We start from the raw sequence: 25,821 nt of genomic DNA, 5'->3' as shown, positions 1-25,821 counted from the left end.
AGACCAGGGCAAACTCAACAAGTTTAGTGTCCATAGTGCAAATACAAGCCACACTAAGTTAAAGAACCTGGAGATAAAACTCATCGGTGAGCGAGAGCGGCTGCAACAGGCTGCCACTCGTGCTGTGCCGAATGCTAAATATCAAGCTACAGCCAGCAGCCTAGCTTAAGACTTAAAACAGGGGGAAACATCTAGCCTGGCTCTGTCCAAGGGTAACAATATCTTCCTCCCAGCTCTTCTAAAGCTCACTAATTAACACATGAGATCACGGATTAAAGGGGTACTTGAGCAGTTTAGGTTATCACAACCATATGACTTTTTGAACTTGTGAGAGACAGATTTAAAAAGCAAATCAAAAATCAAAGCAGCAGGGGCTGAGATATCCTGACTTTTACTTCGGTCAAGCTCCAAAAACAATGAATCCTACAAGCACAAAAATCCAATACAGTAATGTTTTTTCATTGGACTCTCTGCCTGCTAAATGCACATCTTTCAAACTTCAAACTCAGCAGAGAAATCATGTGAGTTTGCAAAGTTACAACAGACATAAAACTGCTTTCAAAAGAAATGGCAATTCAGTCTTGAGTCAGTCTTGACTAGTAAATGTAATTTGACATGCAAAATTACTGGAATGCCTCTTTAGACAAACATATTAATTAGTGAGCTTTACAGGTGATGGTACGCAGATCAAGCCAGGCTGCTTCTGTCTGTTTCTAGTCTTTATGGTAAGCTAAGGTAGCTGCCGCTGGCAGTGCAATAACTTCATTTTTACAATACAGAAATGAGAGTTATCAATAGAATTATGAATTATTTATGTGGTCTTGCTAAGAACACATCACATCTCCTTGATATTGTAACAAAGCGTCAATAAAGCTTTAACATTATACTGTACTGTAGCTTACAATAGCCCCAGGTTTTAAAAAAGGTTATAATGTAGCTGTCGTATTGCAAGTCACTACAGAGGTATGGCAGGTTATGTGGGGCCCTGAGGGGCTTGTGGTAAACAGAATTTGTACAGCTGCAGCTACCAGTGAGTACAAAATAATAAAGCATCTGCAGTTAGCCCAAACTGACTCCATAAAATATGACGGTAATAATGGAATAAGATTTCAGAGGACAACACTGACTTCAACCGGTGGTGGGAGAGATAAGAAAGGAGAGGGGTGAAGAGGAAGGGCAGAGACTGTGGACAAATGTTGGGGTGTCATGAGTCTATTAGAGTGGATGGATAACTTTATTATGCATTTTATCTGTGCACATCACATTATTTCGCCCAACCTTTTGCACAAGCACAAAACAAGACATCCATTCATATAAAGTGTTTAATAGTCAATTCTGCATCACGTCTTCTGTTGCATTGTGTTTGATTTCTCATGTTTGAGAGCGCGATGTCCTTCACTGTTCTGTAAATCACTTAAATGTTCTGTAAACTACATTTCTTATTAAAATGACTTCATAAATATATACAACTTGGACTGGAGGTGAAGAGAGGATGCAGAGCACATAAGGACAATAAAGTGTTGCGAATATAAAGCAGGACAGTAAATTACTGGGCAGCCCAGCAATCAGAGGCACTAAAGCAAGATTAGCTTCAGCTGGAGAATGTAACTTTGCTCAGTGTTACCTTGGGAACTGGCTCGATGAAATTACAACTTCTGTCTTCATGTCATGTAGGGACTAACCAGAAACAAGACTATGATTCATAATTTATTAAATAACGACTCTGTGGCTGTACAGACACCTAAGCTCTCATACTTGAAATCATGAAACACACATTTTCACAGATTTTACATAATTTCCTTTTTATGGATTTGATTCTATTAGATGTTTACCTGTCATTAAGTAATACTGTTTGTCAGTGACTCATTCTTATATAAATATGTATCATCTTGGCTTGCTTTTATAGTATGAAAATGAGGAGAAGTGGCATTATTTCTGCATCAGTTTTTCCAGAGGTCTACAAGCAAAGCAGAGTTGAAAGATTATTTTCAGGAAATGCAAGTGGAGAAATAAGTGTTGGTGTGGCAGCTACCGTTTCAATGACGAACTGCACAGCCAGCCTACAAGAAACAATCGATGTCTGAAACCTGCTGAATGGAAACAAAAGGGCAGTATTTCAGGAGATGTACAACCTTTCCTTCTGACTTGGCCTTTCCTGCAGAAGAATCTCCTGAGGAAACTGGCATTTTCAGATACATTGAGTTCATCCAAAGCTGTGTTTGTACAAAATATTAAAAACACACTCTTCCATGAAAACACTGGTGTTGTGACTCTTCATTCAAAATCACATGCCTTAATGATTTTTTTTGACTTAAAATCATTAGGTCTAATAAGTCTAAAACAATCGTGATGATGACTAAAAAGGTCAGTTTTAAGAAACTATACATAAGCTGTAGGCTTGTCCCTGAAAGCCTCCACAACTGACAGCAACTTTTAAATACCTTGAAAACAATATCATTAACATAAGTTTTTTTGACCACTTGGGGGGAGTAGACATACTGTCATATTATGAAATTGTTGTGGTGAATGTGAGCAAAAAGCTATTTAAGCTATAAATCCAGCAGACAAGGAGCAACGTTAGCATTTGTTTGGGTTGTGTTTGTGGCCACCTGAGAAATTTAAGATCAATATTTATTCTCCTTTGAGTTCCGTTTTTGGTCTCCACCAACTCCTAAGGGCTACTAGATGCCAGACTATGTTCACCATCTAGCTGCTGGCTTCAGCCTTCTGCAGTGTGTTGGTGAGAAGTAAGCATACAGTGGGTTTATTATATGATATTCAGCTTTTTTTCTGGAAACAGCTGCCTGCTGAGGACAAAAACAATGCTGATTAGAGCACTGAACCAAAACAGTAAAGTTAAAGTAGATGTAAAAATAAAATAATGAGCTGACAAATGCTAAAATGCTTCACAGAACTAAGTGGAACTGCAGATTTGGGTGCACTTCTCAGTGGGTTTGTCATTACAGTTACCCATTATATATCACTCATAGTAATTTCAGACTTTGTGAATATGAAAATATCAATTACTGCAGCTTTAAACGGGTTAAATCACTTCTAACTGGTGACTAAATTCTAGCCAATATCACATCATCTTCTTCTCTACTAGTCAGAAGATGCCTCCCACTTGCATCTGCTATTTATTTTTGTGGATATCAATTTTGTTTTCAGTCATTAATCATAAATGGACTTTCGCTGGGCACACTGAATTTCTCATAAAATTGCTAAATCGGCCATTAGTGATTGTGAACCGCCCACAACGACAAGCTTAACAGACGATAGAGAAGAGATGCATCCCTGCATAAGGAAGGTCATTTAATTATTTTGTCTGTACATGCGCTGCAAGTCTGAGTTGTCCTGTTACCTAACAATTCACAGTTCCTAAATGCGCCAGGGTGACAGTACAGAGTTTGCTTCGACATTAATCTAAACTAAACACTAATACTGAAGTTTGTCTGGGGAGAACACTGCACAAAATAGAGAATCTTCTCACAATTAGGGGAAAATTAAGCAGCCGTGTAAGAGAAAATTAGGAGAACAATTTATTTATTGCCCTCATGTAATATTCATCAATGTGACTGTGCTTAGTGGGAATAAAGGTTCTTCCTTTAAAGTTTTGCATTTATTCAGGGAAACAGTGTAGAGAGAAAACAACAGAGGAGTTCAAATAAACTGTCTGTAGTTGTTAATATGAACAATATGAAATACGGGCACCACCTTTAATATCAGACAAGTATCTGCTGAGAAGGCTGATATTACTTACTGTCAACAGAAAGCATCAAGACGCATGGCACATTACTTATTGGAGTGTTTAGCCTGCAGGTCTGAAGGCACATATTTATTAGAGCGGTGCGGCAAATTCATCTTCCATTTTGAAGATAGCACCGAAAAAACAACAAGCTCCTTCAGCAGCATTAATGAAAATCCTTTATCATAATGTGGAAGTGAGGTGAAGTATCACTCTTCATAAAAACAATGCAAAACAGGCTCCAAAGGGATCGCTGTTCAGAGCAAACTCCTCCAGTGTTCACATTACTTCTGGCCCATAAAATAACACCAGTGAGACGTACATGGAGGGAGCAGATATGGAGCTGAACTGAGCCGCACTCCTGTACTGCTGCATTGCAGTGCAGTGACCCAGGCCTCGCATGTCACATCGCCGCTAACAGCAGTACAGCCAATTTAACTCCACGCACCCACTGAGCACGCTTCTAAATCAGTGTTTAATCACTAGAATGACAAGCTCAGCTAATTATTGCCCTCCTCCTCACCCACATCCTCCCTCTTCCCCTGTCAACTCTTTCTGCGGTGCGCTGCCTGCTCAAGTACTCAGGCGATGACTGGCTATTTCAAGCTACGCTGTCGTCTGGAGCTATGTTATACGAGTGCCTTCTTTCTGACTGCTAATTATTACGATCATCCAGCACTGCTCGAAGATACGACTCACTGCTTATTTGTGTTTGGGCGATCCAACCAGCCTGTCTGTGCTGTGATAGCTTGCTGCAAGTGAAAACATGGTCAAGTTTGACTGGACGTCTGCCTGAGTTTGTCTATACTCAGAACTGGGATTGAAATGCTTTAAAGTGTTTGTGTGAACCTTGTGAGAGCATTTCTAATCCGATATTTCCAACAAAAAAATGAAGTTCTTCTCTGATTTACAAATCTGTCTGTTGTCTCAAGCATAAACACACAAGCAGAGACCCAAATTCAGATGATCAGAAACTGCACGCAAGAGGAAACTCTGAGCCTATTCGATTTCTCCTGAAACAGTGTGTGTCTGTGTGTGTATGCATCTGTATGTCCTCGAGATGCCTCCGGAAATGAAAGCACGGATCTGATTAGTGTTCACAGGGACAATATCCACCACGAGCTTCTGTTTTGACTCCCTGAACACTCTCACACAACTGTGACCTAGCATCACAAAGAGAGATTTAACCTTTTAGGATGACATCTCAGTTCCCAAATTTATGGCCACACTGAAGCCTAATGAGACCTTACACATACGAACGTCACCACTCATTTGATAGCATGGTGAGAGTACATTCAAAGCAGGAAAAACCAACCTTCCAGGATAATAGTACAATCACAAATAACCCGAGACATGAATAAATATGCAGCTAATAAGACCAAGAAAAAAAGAGCACAGGAAGACACTAAAACATGCAATGACACCTGCCTCCAGAGGAGGGCACTAAAAGCAGTGAAGAATCCATTCAATACTATAATTAATGGATCATACATGTTAAAAAACTACAGACAGTTGTCTCATAGAATTACTATAAAGGCCTAAGGTCTTGACTGACTTTTCATCTCAAGGAGGAAACACAAAAGCCAAAGAGAAAATGCAGAATTCAACAAAAACTATAAAACCCTTTTTTGCTGTTGAAACACTGACGATAAATCAGCTTTCATTCTTACGAGTGAACATTTGAAATACGGTTTTGACGGCAGAGCTTGACAGCCTTTTTTCTTTTTTAGCAACAAAGCAGATGTAGACTGCATTAGGCAGAATAGGGTAGAGAAAAAAGTCAGATTTGTGGTTGTGGTTTAAAAAGAGACTGGCACAAGTGTTGTGTGTCACTCAGTCTGGTCTGAGGCCTGTGGTCAGCCAGTGGGACGAACAAAGTGCAGCCATGTGAAGACAGTCCAGCCCAGTCCTGACAACATGGACAACAGTGCTCCCTATGGGCCCAACAGAGAAGGTCATTTCCTCAGACTGCACACAGATGAGAGAGTTTGGAGACTGGGAGGGCATTTTAAAGGTTTACAGGAATTTTATTTTCCTAGTTACTGTTCCTCAATCAAGAACACTTTAAATGGGAGGAAGAGAAGTTGTTCATAAATAGGCCACGCTTGGCTGAGCACCACACTACAGTACAGTTAATAAGTATTTGGACAGCGATGTGCTTTTCATCGTTCTGACCATTCTCCAGCACGCTGGATTTTAAAAGAAACAATGGGTTTAAAGTGCTGACTTTCAGCTTTAAGGCTGTTTGGGGGTGTTCACATCTATATTGGGTGTACACTAAGACTCAGTGCTTTTTCCTTTAGGAGGTGTATATATATAAAAGAGCTGCTTTTTTTTACGGTTCATTGGATGTGGCCGTAAACACCCTGAAATTATGCTGGAAGTCAGCACTTTACACTCAGACTCATTGTTTCCTTGAGAACCCAATGTGCTGGAATACAAAACTAAATTATCTGAATACTCACAGACTTCACTGTGTGCTATTACATGTTTTTAAAGATCACAGGCCCCCTTGCAGAACATTTTCTTTGCTGTTTCATTTTCACAATCCTGCTTGCGGTCGTGCCTGGCAACCCCTCCAAGAGCAGTGGCAATGCTCCATTAACATATTTGGGTTAGCATCTCACAACCTGGCAACCGGGCGGTGCAGCTGTGCAAAATCCTCAATACAGAGGACACAGCCATAAAATACAATCAGCCTCCAATAAAACGCAGGGAATCGACGGGTCGCTTTGACTCCTGGACAGCCTGCAAAATACACAATGAGAAACACAGGTGGTGCTGCTACTTTACCAAACCATCCCATGCTAACATTTATTGGATTATCAATCTGTCTTCTCCACTTTAGCTAAAAAAGTGGTTAATCCCACTAAAAATAGCAAGCAGGATGTAACCCAGGCTTGCTGCATATTCAATTGCAATTAAAGATGAATGTTGGGTTTCCCTAAATGACAAAGAGATGTCTGGATATGTATTCCACATGTCTCCAGATGTCCTCGACTACACCACTGCTTTCCTTCACTTGACCACAACTGTAATTGCAGATGTGGAGCTGGAAGGGATCCAGCACTGAATTGAAATGCGTACCAGTGGATGAGCAGTGCGCCCCAAGCTTAATCCACCTACACAATGATATACTGTGCAACCCCAAAAATGTAAGTGTTGAAGATGGCTGAACATTAGGGCTGTGATTAATTACAGAGTTGAGAGCAGGGATATTGGACTGGCTTCAACAGAGGGGACTGGGCCTGTTAGAAAAATGGAATGTATATCAGGGGAATGTATTAGCAGGCCTGCCAAAACCACCACCATCATCATCATCATCATCATCCAAGAGAGAAATAGAAAGAGGGAGAAACAGAAGAAGAGAGAGAAAGTTGCTTTTAGAGCGGCAGAAGGAAAGAGAAGCAAAAAAAACTGCAATCAGGTGACAGAACCAAAAGCGAGCAGCAGCGTACCCCCAGCCATCCTTTGATGCAGAGACTTCACAAAAGAAGCCCGGCTACAGTTCGAGTTTTCTAATCAGCCGCTAACAAGTAACTGGAGACAAGTGTGTCGCTCCATCGTAGCGTGGAGCTCCTCTAATGGCGATCTTCCTCTCACAGGTGTGGGTTTGAATTATCGCTAAGGACTTTGTTTTGGCGATGCACGGCTGCTTGTTATCGTCGTATTTCAACCACATCTCCCTGCCTCTGGAAAAAAAAAGAGGGATTGAGCTGTTGTTTGAGAGGAAAAGGCATGTCTGGATGGATTATGACAGCAGAGGAAGACAGCAGATGCTTTGTCTTTCAGCTGGGTTTCAGCGATTCTAGATGTAATAAAGTTGCATCATGAATATACAATCTCAATCAATAATGCAGCAGGAGGTGTGAATCCGTGAGACACAATCAATCACCAGCAATATTCAGAGACCTATATCTAACGCAGTACGCTTTAAGATGAGGCCTTCAGTTTGTGCACTTTGTGATATAGCCAGAGATCAACGCTGCACTATACATCTTCATTTTGACATGTGATGCTTCATACATAGAAATACCTGTGCAAACACACACACACACCTATAAAGCATACATTGGATCAGAACCTTCTCCTTCTTCACACACAAGCATACAACAGCAGCGGTAACAAACCAGCAGCAGCCTCAGCTAATGGGGCAGAACTCGCAGCATCTGCATCACCCGTGTCTCATCAAGAACGGATGAAAAACATCCTCCAACGGTTTGTCTTCCCTCCTCTCTCCCGTCCGTCCTCGCTCAACCTCTCTCTCTACCTCTTACCCGTCTGCCCTTCCTCCTGCCCGTCCTTGCGGTCAACACATTCTCCCCAACAAATCGTATATCACAAAAAGACTTCATAAGCTGTAGGTTATCTCCTGTCCTCTAGTGACAGTTTCAGAAAAACAGAAAAGTTTCGGCAGGTAGTATTCTCCTGAGATCTAGGAGCAGGGAATACTGTCAAAAATGATTTCAATGACTATTACAAGTCAAACTGCACAGAGGTCTTGATAATAGCTCATGTGCAGCTGAAAGAGCGCTCAACGTTTTAATGTTGGAGCTCTGTAAAGTTGGGGTACTTGCAAGAGACAGATTTTAAAAAAAGAGGTTAGACTCAATCCTGCAGGGAGAAGTTTGCCTTCAAGGCTTTCTCAAACACTGAGTTTTGGTTTCACACAGGGCACAAACAGCAGTCTCCTGGATGAAAGTCCTGCGTTTGATCCATCCATCCACCTCAACCTTTGTCAATCTTCATGTTATATCTCCTGACTTCCTAAAGGCTTTCTTGTGGAAGCCCTAAAGAGAAACTTCACCCACATGCTGTGTATTTGCTAGAAGACCTCTTCTTCACTGCCTTTAACACTTGGCTGTGTGCTATCGGTACCTGTAGCCATGCATGTGCATCGTATGTGCATGCAGAAAAATAAACAGGAGTCCCCACCCATGACAACAGTGCCCCACAGCACCGCTAAGTCCACAGCCCAGTTAGCCTATCAGTCCATTAACAGTTACACAGAATGCTTTTGGTGCAACACATTAGCTTCAGATAGCTATTTCAATTGACTACCTTCGTAAGATAGTAGTAAAATAAATAAATAACAAATCTCAAATTAGCAATGACAAAACAAATGAAAGAGTACCTAAAATAATGCTCCAACAAGGACATCTGGAGAGTAGATGAAAGATGTCTGTCATTATGGATGAAACAATGTCAATTAAACTGCTATGGACTGTAGCCAGCAGTGGTTGGTACTAGCAACAGAATGAAACTGAAACCAGCTGCTGGAGGCTCTGGTCCACCTCACGACACGGCCATGTGAAACCGATGGAGTGTCCCTTTAAAAATGAAATGCTCCACATGCAGAAGTTACACCATCAAAACCCTTTCGTGTCAACTGAAGTGAATCTGACTTTAGTGTTAGGTAATCTGGGCTGAAGGTTCAAATGTATGATCAACTAAATTTCAACAATCCACCATTGGTAAACATTTGAAAAGGGAGGAACTGTGTCGAGCTTAGTGCCTCGCTAGCAAAGCAACACTCTTATCAGCTCATATGACTCCTGCAGTTATTAAGCAGAGGAGGGAGAGCCAACCGCGGCACCAGCTGTGACTCATAATCTCCAGAATCCAGTCACTCAGCCAATGACGGTCCCCCCGAGACACACACACACTACTTGAAAAACGACCTCCGGTGGTCGAGAGGCTCCCCCAAATGATGACACAACAGCGTGTGAGTGAGTCTTGTTGGACTTTATTCAAGTGGGGTGAGAGAGATTGGAGGTATTCAAACAAACACAAGGTTTAAAGCTTAAATCTGGAGATAGGGAAGCCCTCATCTTTTCTCTTGAAATGCAAAGTCAATTCCCTAAAGCATAATTGAAATGCATGTAACAGAAAGATTTTGACTGACAGGTGTCTTAACCCATCATATCATACGATAAAGGTCGGCGCCTGCTCCTCTCACCTCAGACCACAGTAAAGCTTAATGGTGGTGATGCAGACTCTTTGGACGATTTATACTGTCATTATTGGGTAGTTTTGATTACAAGACATGGAAAATGTCCTCATGCATGTCTGGCCAATTTAAGTTTGTGTTGTTTGTGTATGTCGTCAGTGAACCTCTGGCTTACCGAATGTCACTGAATGCTCCAAGTGTGATGGTTAATGTAACAAATCTTTAAATCTAGATTTTTGCCCATTTGAGATAATATTTCTTTAAGTTTTAAGGGATTTTTACTTTGATTAGAGGGCAAGACAGTGGTTAGTGCAGTTTCTAACAATAACACTTAACTTAAGACATCTTTAATTTGGATGAACTGGAGGTAGCAATGATCTGGGATGTCCTTCTCTGTATTTAATCTGATTGTGGTTGAAGGTCATGAGAAGTGTAGGGAGAGTTGTTTAGTTTTCACAGGGACTGTTACAGCCGGGCTCCAAGAAAGTGAGGAGTAAGGAGTTACTGTACACACACACACACACACACACACACTTGAAGAGCCAACAGTTACCAAGAGACTCATTAGGTTGTCTGACATCTGTCAAAATATCAAACAACATGACTGCAAGGAATTATGGGTAAGACGAGAGAGACAGCTCTACAGTGCTTAAAAGGGGCTGATGCATTTAAATGCTTTCTATTACATTTTATCTAAAGGGAGATCTTTATTTTGTAGTCTGCGTGTGTGTGTGTGTGTGTCTGTATGTATGCACACACACACACACACACACACAAACAAGGAGCTAAAAAAAGCAAAAGTATAGAGAAATAACAAGATGCATAAATTTATACATTTCAGTAGAGAAAAGCCATAAAAACACCAGCATTAAAAGTGGGTTGGATCAAAATCTGTAACTGTACATAAAAGCAGGGCTAAGTCATAAAAGTGTTTTAAGAGCTCATTTAAGTGTAGTTCATAAGAAGTAAAATTGCTTTAATTGGGAGTGTCTCATGTTGCTCTTCAGTATTTGGTTTTAATGTAAAAGAGAGCACATGCACACCAAAGCCATAGGAGCATATCAGCTATGTAAGGCCACCACCTCCACCTGCCAATACAGATGGGTGAAGTTACAGGACAGACACTGCACACAAACATGCAGTGCTGCCATGAGAGTACTGACTGAAACACTTTTTATGGGAGGACTAACAGAGAGAGAGTGCAGGAAAGATACTGAGTAAACAGGTGGGAAAAGGTCATAGGTCCAGAGAAAAGAGACAAACTGAACCCAATGTCAAAGTGTGTGTTGTTTTGACTAATGGAATACAGGAAGAGTCCTCAGGGAGATATTGATCAGGATCTTCCCATTTCCACAAACAGAGATGGTAAGATCCAGACCCTTAAACACACACACACACAAACACACTGCATGCAGCGGAGGAGAAAAATGGCAATCAATGGCTGTCCAAAATAAACCAGAGAGGTCTGCAACATGAGGCAAAACCCTCCCCTGCCCCACCCTCAACTCCCATCTGTTGGCGCTCCATAACAACCCCTGCTAACCAGCTAACCTCACCACCAGCCCCACAGTCAATACAGTGAGTCTCTCTATTTTGATTAGGTCCATCTCATAAATTAGAGCTCTTGAGGTTTGGGGTCAAAGATGCTGGAGCAGAGGGAGATTCCCATCTAACTGGGTGGATGGAGCGCAGGACTGCAGGGAACACTCAGCGCTAATTTAATTTTGTGTGTGTGTGTGTGTGTGTGTGTGTTATGGCATGTGTGCAGAACGGATGACGTATCAAGGTTTTTGCAGACTCTCCGCGCTGCTCCATCATCAATGACGTGACGTAAACAGATTACCTCTGCTGCCAACCGGCCTCAGCTGATGTGTTGCTTAGTTCGAGAGCATTCACAGGGAATGAAGCATTTTCCAGCTAATTGGTGCACAAACTGAGGCATGCTAGTAAGCCCTGTGAGTAAGGACGCACGATGCCTCTTAATCTTCTAAAATCTGTAGCACATTTACAAGCAAATGTTTCAAATGTAATGCTAATTTGGCTGGAAAGGTCAAATTGTTTATTCTCTCTTTGGATCCCTTTTAACATCCACAAAGTATCAGCTAGAGAGCCTAAATCTTGTAGGGCTGCAACTGAGCATTAGTTTCGTTAATTAATCACCGACTCTGTGAAATCTCTAAAAAAAACTGTGAAAACATGCCCCCAGGGTGACATCTTCTCATAGTCCAGTCCAAAACACGAAGATGTTTTATTAGAGGAAATGATTGCCTACATTGAGATCCTTTATCTCTGAAGGAAAATGGAAAGGTGAAAGAGGAATATATGAAATGAATTTGCTGACAAAATCTAAAAACACACGGCGCAGCTAAGTGTAAAGTCATTCAGTTTCTCTGTCCTCACTACAGACGGCCCTCTTCAGCATTACCATTCAGTGTCAGACTGACACCGGCAGGAAACACACCTCAGAGGAAGAACAAGACAACTGGAACAGAGGCGGAACACCACCTGAATACAGAGAGGGTTTAGGAACACCACAGCGCTCGGGTTATACAAAAGGAAGCAGAGGATTCATTTTCTGTAATGAGCCAGATTGTACCTTGTACAGAGCGTACTGTCTGTCTCCCTGCTCGCCCCTCAGACACTGTAATCCCACAGAGGATCCTTGACTTTCTCTCTTTCTGAACTCCCACAAAGACACATTCTCTCCCATGCCGGGGGTAACCGAGTGTGTCTGAGCGCTTGAGCTTCATCTTTGCTGCCTATCGCCCTGGCAAACAGCGCAAACCCTCGTAATTAACACTGCTGGCGGAAGTTCAATCACTTCAATATTACACGGGAGATAAGGCCCATGGGATGAATGACCGGCCTTTTGAGGGGTAAATGAGTCTTGTATCTCTTGGCTTGGGTATAATGAAGATCCGGACAGAGGCCGGAATATTGTGGCGATTATTCAGACAAAAGGAACGTCTCCCTGCTGTCTCGCCAAGCATCACTCAATCCCTCTGGACGGACGGCAGCTCATCCAACACCGGCCTCCGTCTCAACACAATAGTGCTAATGAGGATCTACAGAGGTAGGAAGCGAGGAATAGACAGGGGGATTTAGAGGACCGCTGAATGGAGGGAACAGATGTTGAGCGAGACCAGATGAGAAAATCACAAAGGGAAAGATTCAGGAGACAGTCAGTGAGATAACGCCATCTTCCTGTTGCCACCAACTGTTTTCCTCTGACTCAAAACAGCATTTGACATTTGGGCAGCAGCAGAAGTAATCGCTGCAGACCTGGATAAATATAAAAGTAACAGCTCAGGCGATCGCTCTGAGCCTGTCGGACTCTGTTTGCTGATAACTCCCGGAGTCTACCTGGGTGGAAATGCATACGTGTTCATCCCGAGGAAGACAAGGCCGAGCGGTGATCCGTTCACCCCCATTTGACCCTCAGTGAGCAAAGGTTAAAATGCCGCATGCAGACGCTCACACACGCAGATATATGCAGGCAAGGTTATTGAGGAGAAACGAATCAGTCAGCTGGAAAAGTGGTGTGTGAACTATGAAAGCGAGGTGGATTATTTTTCACTATCTCATCAGTTGATCCGGTGGGCTCAGCAGCTCCAGAGGACGGCGGCGGCGCTGCACAGCTGCTGATTCGTCACACTCTGGGGAAATCAGAATCTTCCTCCATCAGACGCCGTAAACTACCGTCTGTTAAGGGACACTTTGCTCAGGAGAGTCTGCTAATGCACAGGCACACGCACACTGATGTCCTCAGAGATGGACGCTTTTCTTCTTAGGGAAGCACCAAACTCTTTTTTAACGCTCGAGTACAAAGGTCTCGTTTGAAGGACCATCCATATGAACATGGAGAGAGGCAAGCCTGCCGCGGGCGTACAGACCCTTCCTCAAGACTGTAAACAAATGGCACACAAACACGAGTACTACCCAAATTAGTTCGACTTGATCTGACTCAAATAAATATGTTCTGCAGCCTAGTTTGTGTTAAAATGTAATATGTATTTGATTATGTTTGCTATAAAGTGGAAATTCAATTTGCTACAGCTTCCACAAACAATGCTACACTACTGTAATAAATATTTAATCAGCCTTATTAGCCCAACACTCCTCAGGCCTAAAGTACTTTTTAGACTGCATTAATAAGCATTACTACATTTTAAATAAGAGCAGGTATATCACGCATAGAAGATACTTAGAAAATGTTTTTGACTATTCTTTTTTTTTTTAGAGATAGGATGTTTGATTCTTTCTGTAAGGACAGCATTATCTAATATACAAAGAGAGTCTGAACCTCTGATAAATGGACCTCAGTGTGTGTGTGTGTGTGTGTGTGTGTGTGTGTGTGTGCGCGCATGTGCATGTGTGTCAGAGAGAGACAGTATGCGTAAGCATGCCCATTTATAATTGCCATGGTCAGGGGGACTATATTTCTGTCTGCTAATTAAGTTTAATTATATTAAATATCAGCTACTAAGGGCCATATTAAAGACTAATTAGAAATCACAGAGTCTGCAGCAGCTGTACAGATCACCTCAACAGCCGTGAACACATGAAAGCAAATTAAAGCACAAACCAGGCTGATCGGAAGTCGGCAAGCAAACTCACTCTGTTTCCGTGTGCTTTCACACCCTGCTTGCAAAACAGCAGAGGGAGGAGAAAAGACATGATAACAGCTTGAAATAAACATTTCCTGTTGCAGGTTATGGACACTTAAACATCAGTCTTCTCACCTTCATGTCCATCAGAACACTGTCTCATACAAAAGAGCATGACGTGATTCTAACTTCGTGAAGAAAAAAAATAGACATATAAGATCAACTGTGATGAAGTCAAGAAAAAAATCAAAACATGACAGTGATGTACTGACATGGCCAATGGTCAGCTCCAAACAATGAGGGTCTTGACTTAAACACTACACTCATACAAAACAAAGCAAAAAGATTGAAAAACAAATTAAACGAACCCCAGCAGTTGTAAACAGTTGAAGCCGTCACTGTGAGCATAAACGGGGACTCTATCAATTGTAATGCTACCCTGGCACACCGTGAAATGTGATGACTCACAAAATCATACTGCTAATACACCTGCCAGTGTGGACAGAAAAAAGGTCAGAAGGATTTGTCCTTCCTGTGTGCACGCACACACATACACACACACGCACACAGGCACGCACGCACACACTCAGTGCTGACGAGATCCGTACGTACGCACACAGCACTTCCACATCAAAAACAATCCACATCAACATGACTCAGACAAATAACCCACACCAATAACGTAACACAGCTAATCCAAACCAAAGGAGAACCGCAGCCAAGAGAACAGAACTACCACAACAACAGGCAGACTGAAATTAACTCCATCCAGACCCGCGTCTCTGGCTGCTACATCAAAATACATTAATGCCGAAGATGGAGGGAGGTGAGGCGATTAGCTACGGAAAGCTGTTATATTCTGCGTATGTGCGGTTACACGTTACATCCTCGCAGCTTTGGGCTGTTTCATGTGAAAGAACGTCACATGTTAACATAGGACCCAACGCTGGATTATGGCACAGAATAAACACCTTAGACACTGAGAAGAAAGGAATAATACGTCTGTTTAACACAATGGGGCTCATTCAAGCACCCACAAAGCTCCGCTGGACTAGTTACACGATTTGAGGATTTTCTCTTGACAGACACAAGTTCAGGTCAATAGTTCACGAGTCTGGGAAACCTGCTGCATTAAAAAAAACTAATCATCAAACCAATACACGAGCTAATACACAGACTGCGCAATATCCTACAAGCAACATTTAATAAATGTGGGCACAAAGTGAAATCTGAGCCGACGCTGTGAGAAGGACATGACCTCAGGCACTGATGTCAGAAGGTTGATTTGTCCCCATTTAGTGCTGCTTTAATGGAGGAGATGGCACTGCAGCCCAAAGGGACTGTCCTGCAACAAAGGGCAATATCCTCTGACTGCTCGTGCTCTGAAATCCAATTACACCAATTTATCGATCGTCATGAAGACAGAGCTATTTGGGCTAAACAGAGCCTGACTGGCTTTTATCTTTTGGCTCAAAATTCAGACTTTTTTTTTTTTTTTTAATTTTTAAGTTGGCCTCTTTCTGTATGGACAGCTGAGTCTGTGTGTTTGTGTCATCTGCAGACAGAAAGCCAGGAGGATAAATACAGGAGGAAATAGAGGTCAGTCCCATCTCTGGCCGAGTGACATCCTCTGCCACCTTCTTTCAAAAAGACCCCAACCTCCCAGTATGACTCCTGCTCCCTGCACCTTCCTGCCTGTCACATTGAGCAGAGCTAAAATAAAACACCAGCCGACATAAAAAAAAAAAAGGAAAGAGGAAACTAAAGCCTTTGCATGCATGAGACAAGTCAGCCTCGCAATAAAACAGCTACAGATGGTTTGATTAGAGCTCCAAAGTCAAACATTAATAAGAAGATACAAAGATGTCTGTGGTTAATGCTCCACCTCACTTGTCTGAACACAACTTCATTACAAAAACAGTCCCTGCTTTACTGACTAATTAAAACTGCTGATGCAAAATATTCCCCTCAGATAAAAGGCTGCATTCTTGAGCCAGGAATTACTCCGCACAAAGAAAGAACGATCACAATGGGGAGAGAGAGAATGACTGGGGAGCGCACTGGCCCACAACTTCACAAATAATTGAGACTTATCCACTGAGCATTGTTCAGCTTCCCAAATCATTTTTTGCCTTATTCAACACTCACAGAGAAGCCGGAGTAATGCAGACCCTTTCAATAGGAAGGATAGACTTGTCACAGCTGCAAGTGAAAGGAGTTTTCAGGTAAGCATTACAGGTACAGTAATTGCCCCATCCATACAAGGACTTGCCAGACACATGTGTAAAGTGGATCCTTCCTAACAATGAGAGCAAATTACCCGTAAGAGTCACAGATAGCTGGAGCTCCAACCATCTTCTCACCATTCACGCAGACGTAGCAGTGGATAGCTCTATCTATAATCATTTCCCAGTCTGACTCCCTTGGGAGTGCTTGCACTGTTTGTTAAGGATGCCCACGTCTGTGCTCCCCTGGCTTTCCTGCTGCGCCATAATGAGCCTCTCCAACTAGATGGCCACTGAGATGGTGGAGGCCAGAGGTTGAGCTGCTCACCCTCTCTAATTGGGAGAATCACACTCTCACTCCGTAGCAGCAGAGCAACCAGGGTGCATGCTGAAGATTTATTTTCATAGCGCGATCCTCTCAAAATAAAGTTATAGAGCGCTTCACAGTAAAAGGTGTTAGCAGAACATGTCAAAACACATGAAAGAGTACAACAAAAGAGAGTTGATCCAGAGACAAAGTTAACAAGACAAGGAGCACTTCAGTGTGGAAAAGCTAATGAACTAAAGGTGAAAAAGTTCAGGGGCAAAGACAGAACAGCTACAGTCGCCCTTCCCTTCTTAAGACATCCACAAGGTAGACAACGGGTAGCAGAAATGAGACGCCTCATGTTTGAATATGGACACAGCAGATCAGGAAATGCACTCGGGGGCTTCACCATGTCATTCATTTGACAGATAATCACCATAAGTAACGAAATAACACAAACCAACAAGTCACACAACTCCAGTTCCCAAAAAGTTGGGATGCTCTGTAAAACATAAAACAGAAAGTGATCATTTGCTAATCCTTTTTGAAATATACTCAAGTGAAAAGAGCACAAAGACAATATATTTAATGTTTTACCTCATCAACCTCATTGATTTCTGGAAATATATGCTTACTCTGATGCCAGCAACACGTTTCAGAAAAGCCTGGACAGGAGCAACTAAAGACTGGGAAAGTTATGGAATGCTCCAAAAACACCTGTTTGGAACATTCCACAGGTAAACAGGTCCATTGGGTTTCACTTTTACTGTCTAATGTCGGTGGTGCTTTCACTTCACTTGATTTGAAAAAGATAAAAGTCAGACAACTATTTATGTTACTACTTTTTATAGTGAAGTACAATGGCATGTCGTCAGCGTAATAATAATAATATATCTTAAAGTGTTAAACTGCGAGAGCCAGGAGTAGCATTTAGATGGAAAATAAAGTAAGGCAAAGAACTTCATACTTGAGCTCAGCAATAACATCCCTAAAGGCCACTGATGATTTCCTGATACGTCAGATATAGACAGTTAGAAATAATGATAACAAACATCATAATAATAAAAAGGTCCCTCACACTGTAGTAATGTGATGAAAGTGCAGAGACATCATAAACTAGCCGCGGTTGCCCACATTAAAACTTTAGGTAAACTTTAAAAAAAAAAACGTAACTGGGCTTATAGCTGTGTACATCATTTCATTTACATATTTATTACAGTTCAGTATTTATGAGACAGAAGGTAATATCAGTTAAGTGTTTCAGCATTTCTTATTATTCAGCATGAGGGAAAAATTAAAATGGAGCATTTAAAGTGCCAGCTGAGGCTTATAAACTATGCCATGAATCCTTCAACAGGGTAATTTACAACTCTGCAGGGCTGACTTCATTCAAGGAAGAAAAACAAATGTCAGCCATGCATGGGAGAGAAAACCCCACAGGCAGACAGCTCTCTGCCGACATCCTCCACCACCACCTGTTTTCATATTCCTATTCATATACTGTAAACTGTGAAACGTTTTACATTTCACATGAAAGGCAAGAGGGTTTTCTCTCTCCTTCTTTAACCGACTGGTTGCAATGACGCCGAGAGGCACTGTATGGGGTTTTTACCTCTTTTAAATTACTGCATTGTACAGAACAGAAGTACACAAAGGTCAACAAGACACAATAGAGAAAGCTCATCGACACAAAACACAATGCGCAAGTTACCAGTTTAGCAACAGGAAAGCCTGAGACTGAATGAGGACATGTCCTTGCTCTTAAATGCACAGCATGTTATGTCTGCCACTAAGGGTCTGTCAATCTAAGCAGCAACAACAGATGTTTGATGACGTCATGAAGTAGTGTGGGTAGTGAGTCGTCTTCATTGTTTAACAACCATGACTGCCAATGAAAATCGGACATGACTCAGGCAGAGGTCATGCTCATGGACGAGTGAACATACCAAAGTTTTGTCATTGTTAGTCACGTACACTAACTTCCTTCCTCACTCTCTGACGTATCATGTGGTGTTTCCCCAGAAGTTAAAGCGACAGGCAACCAAGAGTGTTGTCGTCAATGAGTTTTTCAGGAGGTGCTGCCTGAAGAAACCATCAGTAAATCTGCACAGCAGATGTGTGATCATGTAATCCATCAGCAGTTTTAGCTAATGGAACAAGCCAGTTTGACTGTCAGTTTGCATCTAATATCTGCTTTGATAACTTTGCTTTTAAAACATCTAACAAGTCAATATAACTCAATAAAGCTACAAACACAGAGCCTGGTTGCTTTTATGAACAACTGTTGCCTAATAAATATCTGCCTGCTACTACATCAACATTAATCTGCTCATCTTGTTGCAGTAAACAGCAGTAATAAACAGCCTGAGAGGCATAAATTCTTTTTCATCAGTCATGACAGCTTGATGGGAGAACATTTTACAGCCCAGTAATTTAGGAACACACCATCTTTGCTTTGAAACGATTCTGGGAAAATAAGTAGAGTTTCAAGCAGCGCAGACCAACGCCTGCTTTCTGGTTTGTGAAGCAACTCCGTTGTGCTCCTCAGAGTACAGCTAAGATGTTTAGTGCTCCAAGTAAGGCAGCCTAATCACTCATGGCATCCACTCAAGAACACAAAACCACAAGGATCACCGTTCAAATCTGAAGAAAGACATCAAATCTCCACAACAACATAGCTGACGCTGGAGCCTGGTAGGTAGTCAAAGGAGCATATTTGTGTTTACAAAATTATAGGGTGCAGCCACACTTAGAACATGTTTTGGATTTTGATGTTGAAGTTAGATACACTGGAGTTTTAATACTAAAAATTGTGCCTGTAGTCAGACTGAAACAAAGCAGAGACACTGAGCTGACCACACATTTGATAGCCAAACCCCCGTGGAGGCCTGTCACAACCGAAGTGAATCCCCCCTGACTACAGTCTGTCACAGGGAGGGGAGGGAGGGACTGAAGGACAGGAGGTGAGGAGGGAGAACGGACTAGCACTTGTCACATGTTAAGTAAGAGGCTGTGACACCGAAGCAGAGCCTTGAGGCCCAGACCGACTGACCCCGACAGACCTGCCAGGCTGTGGGCAGAAAATACAAGACAAGCATCTTCCCCCTCGCGGCCCCTGACTGGGCCTTGATAAACCATACTGAGGGAAATCCTGTGAAGACATAACTGCTGCAGAAAACAAAGCACGAGCAGCTGCATGCTTCCATTTGTCACAACAACAGACTTCAAGTAAAATCTCTGATAAATAAAAAGAATATTGTGGATTATAGATGACAGCCAAAGCCTAGAGTATGAATAAACTCTTCGCAGACTGGAAGTGCTTTGGCGTTTTGCTGAGGACTTTGACTTGCACATATGATCATTATAGATGGGCGACTAACATGAATGACTGGAAAGATAAACACTTATCTTGAGGATTGTTTGTTGGCCACATCAATCAACTGAAAAGGATGAAGTAAATCATCTGCAAGGAAAGCTGTCTTAGTTCACTGACAGATGGATCGGGCTACATTTACTGTCAAGTATTTTGAGCAGATTTGCGGCTATTCTCTGAGTTTGTGAAGCCTCAATCCCTCAGCTGCAAGCTTTTCTAGTACAGTGCAGTTCAATAGTTTGGTTTCACTTTAAAGCACACAAGAGCAGTGGACAAATGTGAATTTTGTGGCTGAAATTATAGAATTCTGTACAAACAGGTTTCAAAAATGTGCAAAATGGCTACAGAACATAAAAAACTGAGGCTAAAGCTGCATGTCTCATTCAAAGTCAAGTCAGCATCCTTACACGTTCTACACTCTAATACTCTACTATAAAGGTATTTTTCTGATGTAGTTGAACCCTAGATATTTTAAATACATGGCAAGTGTCTTTGTCAACTGAACCAGCTGGACACCACTATATCTGGTCATTTCTGCTCACAGGCAAGAGTCATCTCTCCTCATCAGCTCCTCTCAAATCACCCTGTGTGTCTTCCTCAAATGTGTAAATACACTAGAAAAAGCGCTGGCAGGGGACTCCCATCTTACCTCAGCCTCTCCTCCTCCTTCTTTCGCAGCTTCATGTCCCGCTGGACCACTTTCAAGACGTGCTCTGCCTCGTCGTCCGTCAGGCCCGACAGATCCAGCTTCCGGCCCATCGTTCCTGGCTTCACCACGCTGAGCTGCTGGTCCAAGGAGGGAGGACAAGGAGACTGCTGCTCTGGGGGGCGAGGTTGGGACAACCCTGGGGGAAGACAGAGGGAAGGAGAAGTTAAAAATGTGTGAATGTTTGGAATTAAGTCAGCCCTTTTGACCTGAACATCAATATGTCAGACACTTGTCAGAGTATCTAAGAGGACACCTGCTATCCAGTAACTTATGTCTGTCATCAGTCTCTATTAGCTAAGACATCACATCAATAGCTCTCAGGCACAGCTTGGGGTAATGAATATAAATATAAGAGTCACATTCTCACAACAGCAAGCTGGAATCCAACATACAGGTCCAATAGAAAGGAATAATCTCACCATAGAAGTAATGCTGAAATGTTTGCTTGCATGACATGTGAACAAAGTATATTGTTGCAGCAATTGCTTGCCTGCAGCATGGACTCTGATCTCTGAGCAGCTGAAAACTGGCTGAGGGTTTTTGTTTTCAAACCGCAGAGGCTGGAAGAAAAAATACTTCTTGCTGTTTCAGGTCATCACTAATTTGATCCTTAACTAGCCCCCACACAGAAGAAATAAAGCTAAAAACACCTGTAACCCCCCATTAGAATATTTAGTTATTTCTATGAAATACTAACCATCATCTTTGAAACATGATCTGTACATACACTCAGGACCAGATTTACTGAGGCTTGCATGCCTGTTTTTTAGACCCAGATGTGACGCCCCAAACACATGTGCTGCAAGTATCACACAGATGTACCAGGCTGGAGTTGTGGTTTGCGCCTGTCTCCTCATTGCATATGCATTCAAGGGAGGATCACAAAAACAGCCTAATAGTAAGAGACATGTTAACAGAGGACGACTGTATTCTGCTGGATTTACTGAGGTCACGTTATTTGTGTCAGTTTTGCAGCGAAAATTCTCCCCCTCTAAGGAGGTAAGGAAGCATAAACACGATGCTGATGGGATTTACATGGGCCACAAGAAAGCTTGTAACAGGAAAATAAACGTGCATTAAATATAAACTTGTGTAGAACTAAAACCGGATTATTAGACACAAAAATGAAGCAATTAGGCTTTTCTTAATGACCACGATGTCTGCTTACTGTAACAGAAACAAATAGTGGACAGGAAATTGTGGTCTGTGCACATCAAACTTGAATGTCAAATTATCCATCGATGAACAAAATCACCACGGACTGCAACTTTTCTTTGTTTCATGAAGAAATTTGTGTGCACAATTCAATAGCATCGCACACCACAGCCTCACTCCATGCAACCAAGCGGTCCAGTGGCTTTACCCTACAGATCACAGACACTCAAATCACATATGTATTTTCCATCTCTGTGACAAAATCTTATTTTTCTGCATACAAAATACACAGCGGGCATGGATCTGCAGAGTCTACTGTCAGCAAACACAGTACTTACATGATGACAGATGTTGTGTTTCTGTGCAGCAACGTGTGACTGACAGGTAGTTTTCTTGCCTGTCTTGCATGTGGCGCAGAGGGTGTGTTTACTAATGTAAACATTCTGTGCGTGGCTGCAATCCAGTTGTAAAACCTTACAGTAATTAGTGTGTTTTCCTTATGCAAATGAGCTATTCAGCAATTAGTGAAATCTTGTGTGGTATTTGACTTTCTCACGTCTGAACAGCACTGCAAAGTTTGACAGTAAATGGGTTCATATTTTATGGTTAGAGACTTGACTAAGTTCGTGATTGAACTAACTTAAAAACAAGTCTGACATCTGTTATTTGAGGGGTGAAGAAGAAAGGGATGAAAGGGTAATGGAGAGGCGAGATCAAGGGCAAATAAAAGCAGAGGGATGACAGAGGGAAGAGAGAAGCGGAAACAGATGGAGAGATGGACGGAGGAAAAGGTCCATTAACTGCAGTGTCTAAACAAGATGGGAGAGCAGTGCCGGTGGAGAGAGCAATGATGACTCAGAAGGCCAGACAATTATGTCCGTTCTATTATTGGGCCAACAGCTTCATCGACAGAGCATCTCTCCTCTCCCTCAGCATATCACTCATTTCTGCAGTTCAGCTCAGGGCCTATCTCAAGACAGACTCCTGCTGAACTTCGTCAAAAATTCAAGAAGCACTATTGTACGCTATTTGTGAGATTCCATTTCTTTCAGACACACATTTTAATATAATCACTCACTGCTGGATATCCTGGAGCATCTACGTGATAAAATAAACTTTAGTTCATTTGTCTAAAATTGAAGAATGGTTGTCTTTTTGATGAAAAGCTTCAGGGGAAGCAGAGCAACATTGTTTTCCAAGTTATTGTTTTATTTCATCCTCACAGATATCTCCATCAGATGCCTTTATGAGTCATTTGTATACGTAGGAATATATAATCCACAAGGGCAAATACAAACACATGCACTCCATCACACACAAAGTGTGAAAAAGAGCTTTTGTCACATTCTCAGTGAAAGTGGCAAAAAGCTGTAAAATCTCTCAGTCTCAGACATCTGTTATCATGCCGAGTAAATACAGACTGCCACAATGCCATTCACAAATGCTCCTCATTCAGCCGCGGTGGTACAAGACCTCGCCCTCGCCGCTGGAAAGGCTATTCAGTCTGACAGAATCCCATTTTACGCACAAAATGTTAAAATAGACTCCCTGCCACGTGTGGACGTACATGTGCCAGCATGTGTCCACATATACTGACTGATCCTACATGTCAGAGGCAATGCAGTATATTACCTGACCCCATGTCTACACATCCCTGAAGCACCATAAAGAAGGCCATTTACTTTACAGTAACATGTGCAATGTCCCATACTCCATAAAGCCTTCTTCCATCCCCATTCCAATGTTGCTTGTGAAAAATTTTGAAGGTTACTGGCTCAAAAAAAAAATCACAAACATATTCCTCACATTCTTTTAGGAGAATAATGACTAAACAGGTCCTGGTTCCTGTTCCTCCTGCCTGACTAAAGACTAACCTGATGGTTAAGTCCAGAGAAAACCCTCAAGCAATTTCCTTGAAGTTTGTAGAGTTATGATTTGGCAGCATTCATTTTAAACCTGGCAGCCATTCGAAGTAATCCGAGGAACAAAATGATACCAAAATTTGGTCCATTTTCACGTTTGATTTGTACGATAAGCAAGAAAGCTTCTGGTGAAAAAGATGTCAACCCCATGCGTCACTGTATCTGTAAGCAAAAATAGCAGAACAGTTCAATCACGGCCATCATTTGATGGTCAGGTGGTGAGAGGATCATCACACTGACATCTGTTCTGTGAATATGAAGCTGGAGCTGGAGCTGGTTAGCTTAGCTTACAATAAAGGCTTGAAGCAGAAAGATATTGGTTTCCCAAATTGATGAATTATTCCTTTGAGGATGGGCAATAAGATGTATGCAGTGTCTCAAATGCAATCCTTAATGAATGACATCACATATCATCAAGCCTTTTTTCTAAAATTCTTTCCAGAGTCACTGAAACTAATGAAGGTACCAACTCGGTTACTGATGAAGACAATGTTAACACACATGACCTCAAATTTTTAATGAAACTATTGTCTTAAATATAACCCAATACCCCATCTTACAATCTTACAACATCCAACACAATTTCACTTGTATACCCTTGGTAAGGGCACAAAGGAGTCATGTCCTTTTATTGCACCTCAAGACTGACTTTCTTGGTTTCAAACTCTTCCCTCTCACTCTTCATTTACGACAGGGATCCACAGTAATACATAAGATGGTTTTAGAGTGAAACATCTGCAAAAATCCAGAGCAAATAAGAGAGGGTGATTGCTTTCTCTCAGCACTGCACTAGACCTTCATGTCTTGCGAAGAACCCACATTCACAAATTCTCAACCCTTTATAAGTCTAAAATTAGCAGCTGCAAAATCAACCTTGCTAGTTCGTAACATATTACAACACCAACTGCAGCTGGCTGGTCTAACATATTTGTCTTCAGTGCCTGTTAGGCTCCTAATGTATGGAGGAGATTAATGCACCATTACTGTATGGCCATTATTGTATAGCCACAAGGGAAGGCAATTATTCAGGCCTTCTTTTTATAGTGAGTGGTGTCAAGGACGGGGACAGAGCATCATTTATGTCTGTGAGAGTGTCTGCCTCTGAAGCTTTAGTGACGCACACACTTGAGGGCAGCAACTGTACACACAGCCAATCCATATTCACTTGTGACAATTTCCAATGAGACGCACACAGCGTACAGACACAAACATGACAAACATGTGCACTTTATGCCTAAAAGGTATGCTTCTTCTGTGGAGCATCCTGCAGCAATGCTAACACGCCCTCAACAATAGCACAGATGAGTTATCAGTCTGCACATGGTGGAAAAGAGTGTGGGCTAGTCTAACAGAAATCCATTCTTAAGTGACACTGATTGGGGACTGTCTCCGTGGTTCAATGCTTCACCAATTTCGTTCAGGAGTCTCAGTGAAGACAGGTCGTCGGCTGAACTGAACACAGTCTTGGTAAGCTGATGTAAAAATGAGCTGTGGGCTGTCTTTCCTACCAACAGCTATTAGATTGCAGGGAGCATGATTTCCAAACAGGCCTCAGCTCCGCCGCAGAGGCAGCAGTCTTGTTTTGACCAGATAAACTTCACCCTGAATTATTACATTTCTGTCTCTGATCATTACAGTTTATCTTTATGTTTGCATGTCTCTGCACATATAATGTATCCAAATCATCAGTATTGTGCATATTTCGGATGCAGCAACGGACACAGCAAGTCATCCTCCCCACTAGTGTTTCGGATTATCTTATTTTCAGAGCTGCATTGTGGGAATTATGGGGATTTAATGTACAGGTGGCTCCTGTAGGCACCAATCA

General features: G+C 42.1%; 1 protein-coding gene across 3 annotated transcripts in view; it reads right to left on the bottom strand.

Moving 5' to 3' along the window:
- myripb (myosin VIIA and Rab interacting protein b) overlaps positions 1-25,821 on the bottom strand; it is a 103,956-nt gene that overhangs the window by 75,110 nt on the left and 3,025 nt on the right. For all 3 annotated transcript variants that reach the window (XM_076761627.1, XM_076761628.1, XM_076761629.1), the window contains exon 2: positions 20,857-21,052. In XM_076761627.1, coding sequence (XP_076617742.1) covers positions 20,857-20,966 — 110 coding nt within the window. In that variant the 5' untranslated portion in view covers positions 20,967-21,052. The remainder of the gene's footprint in view (positions 1-20,856; positions 21,053-25,821) is intronic.

The sequence above is a fragment of the Chaetodon auriga genome, chromosome 21 (genome assembly GCF_051107435.1).
Source record: "Chaetodon auriga isolate fChaAug3 chromosome 21, fChaAug3.hap1, whole genome shotgun sequence".
NCBI lineage: Eukaryota > Metazoa > Chordata > Actinopteri > Chaetodontiformes > Chaetodontidae > Chaetodon > Chaetodon auriga.
The sequence above is the reverse complement of the archived record's forward strand: the minus strand, read 5'-3'. Positions and strand labels throughout refer to the sequence as shown.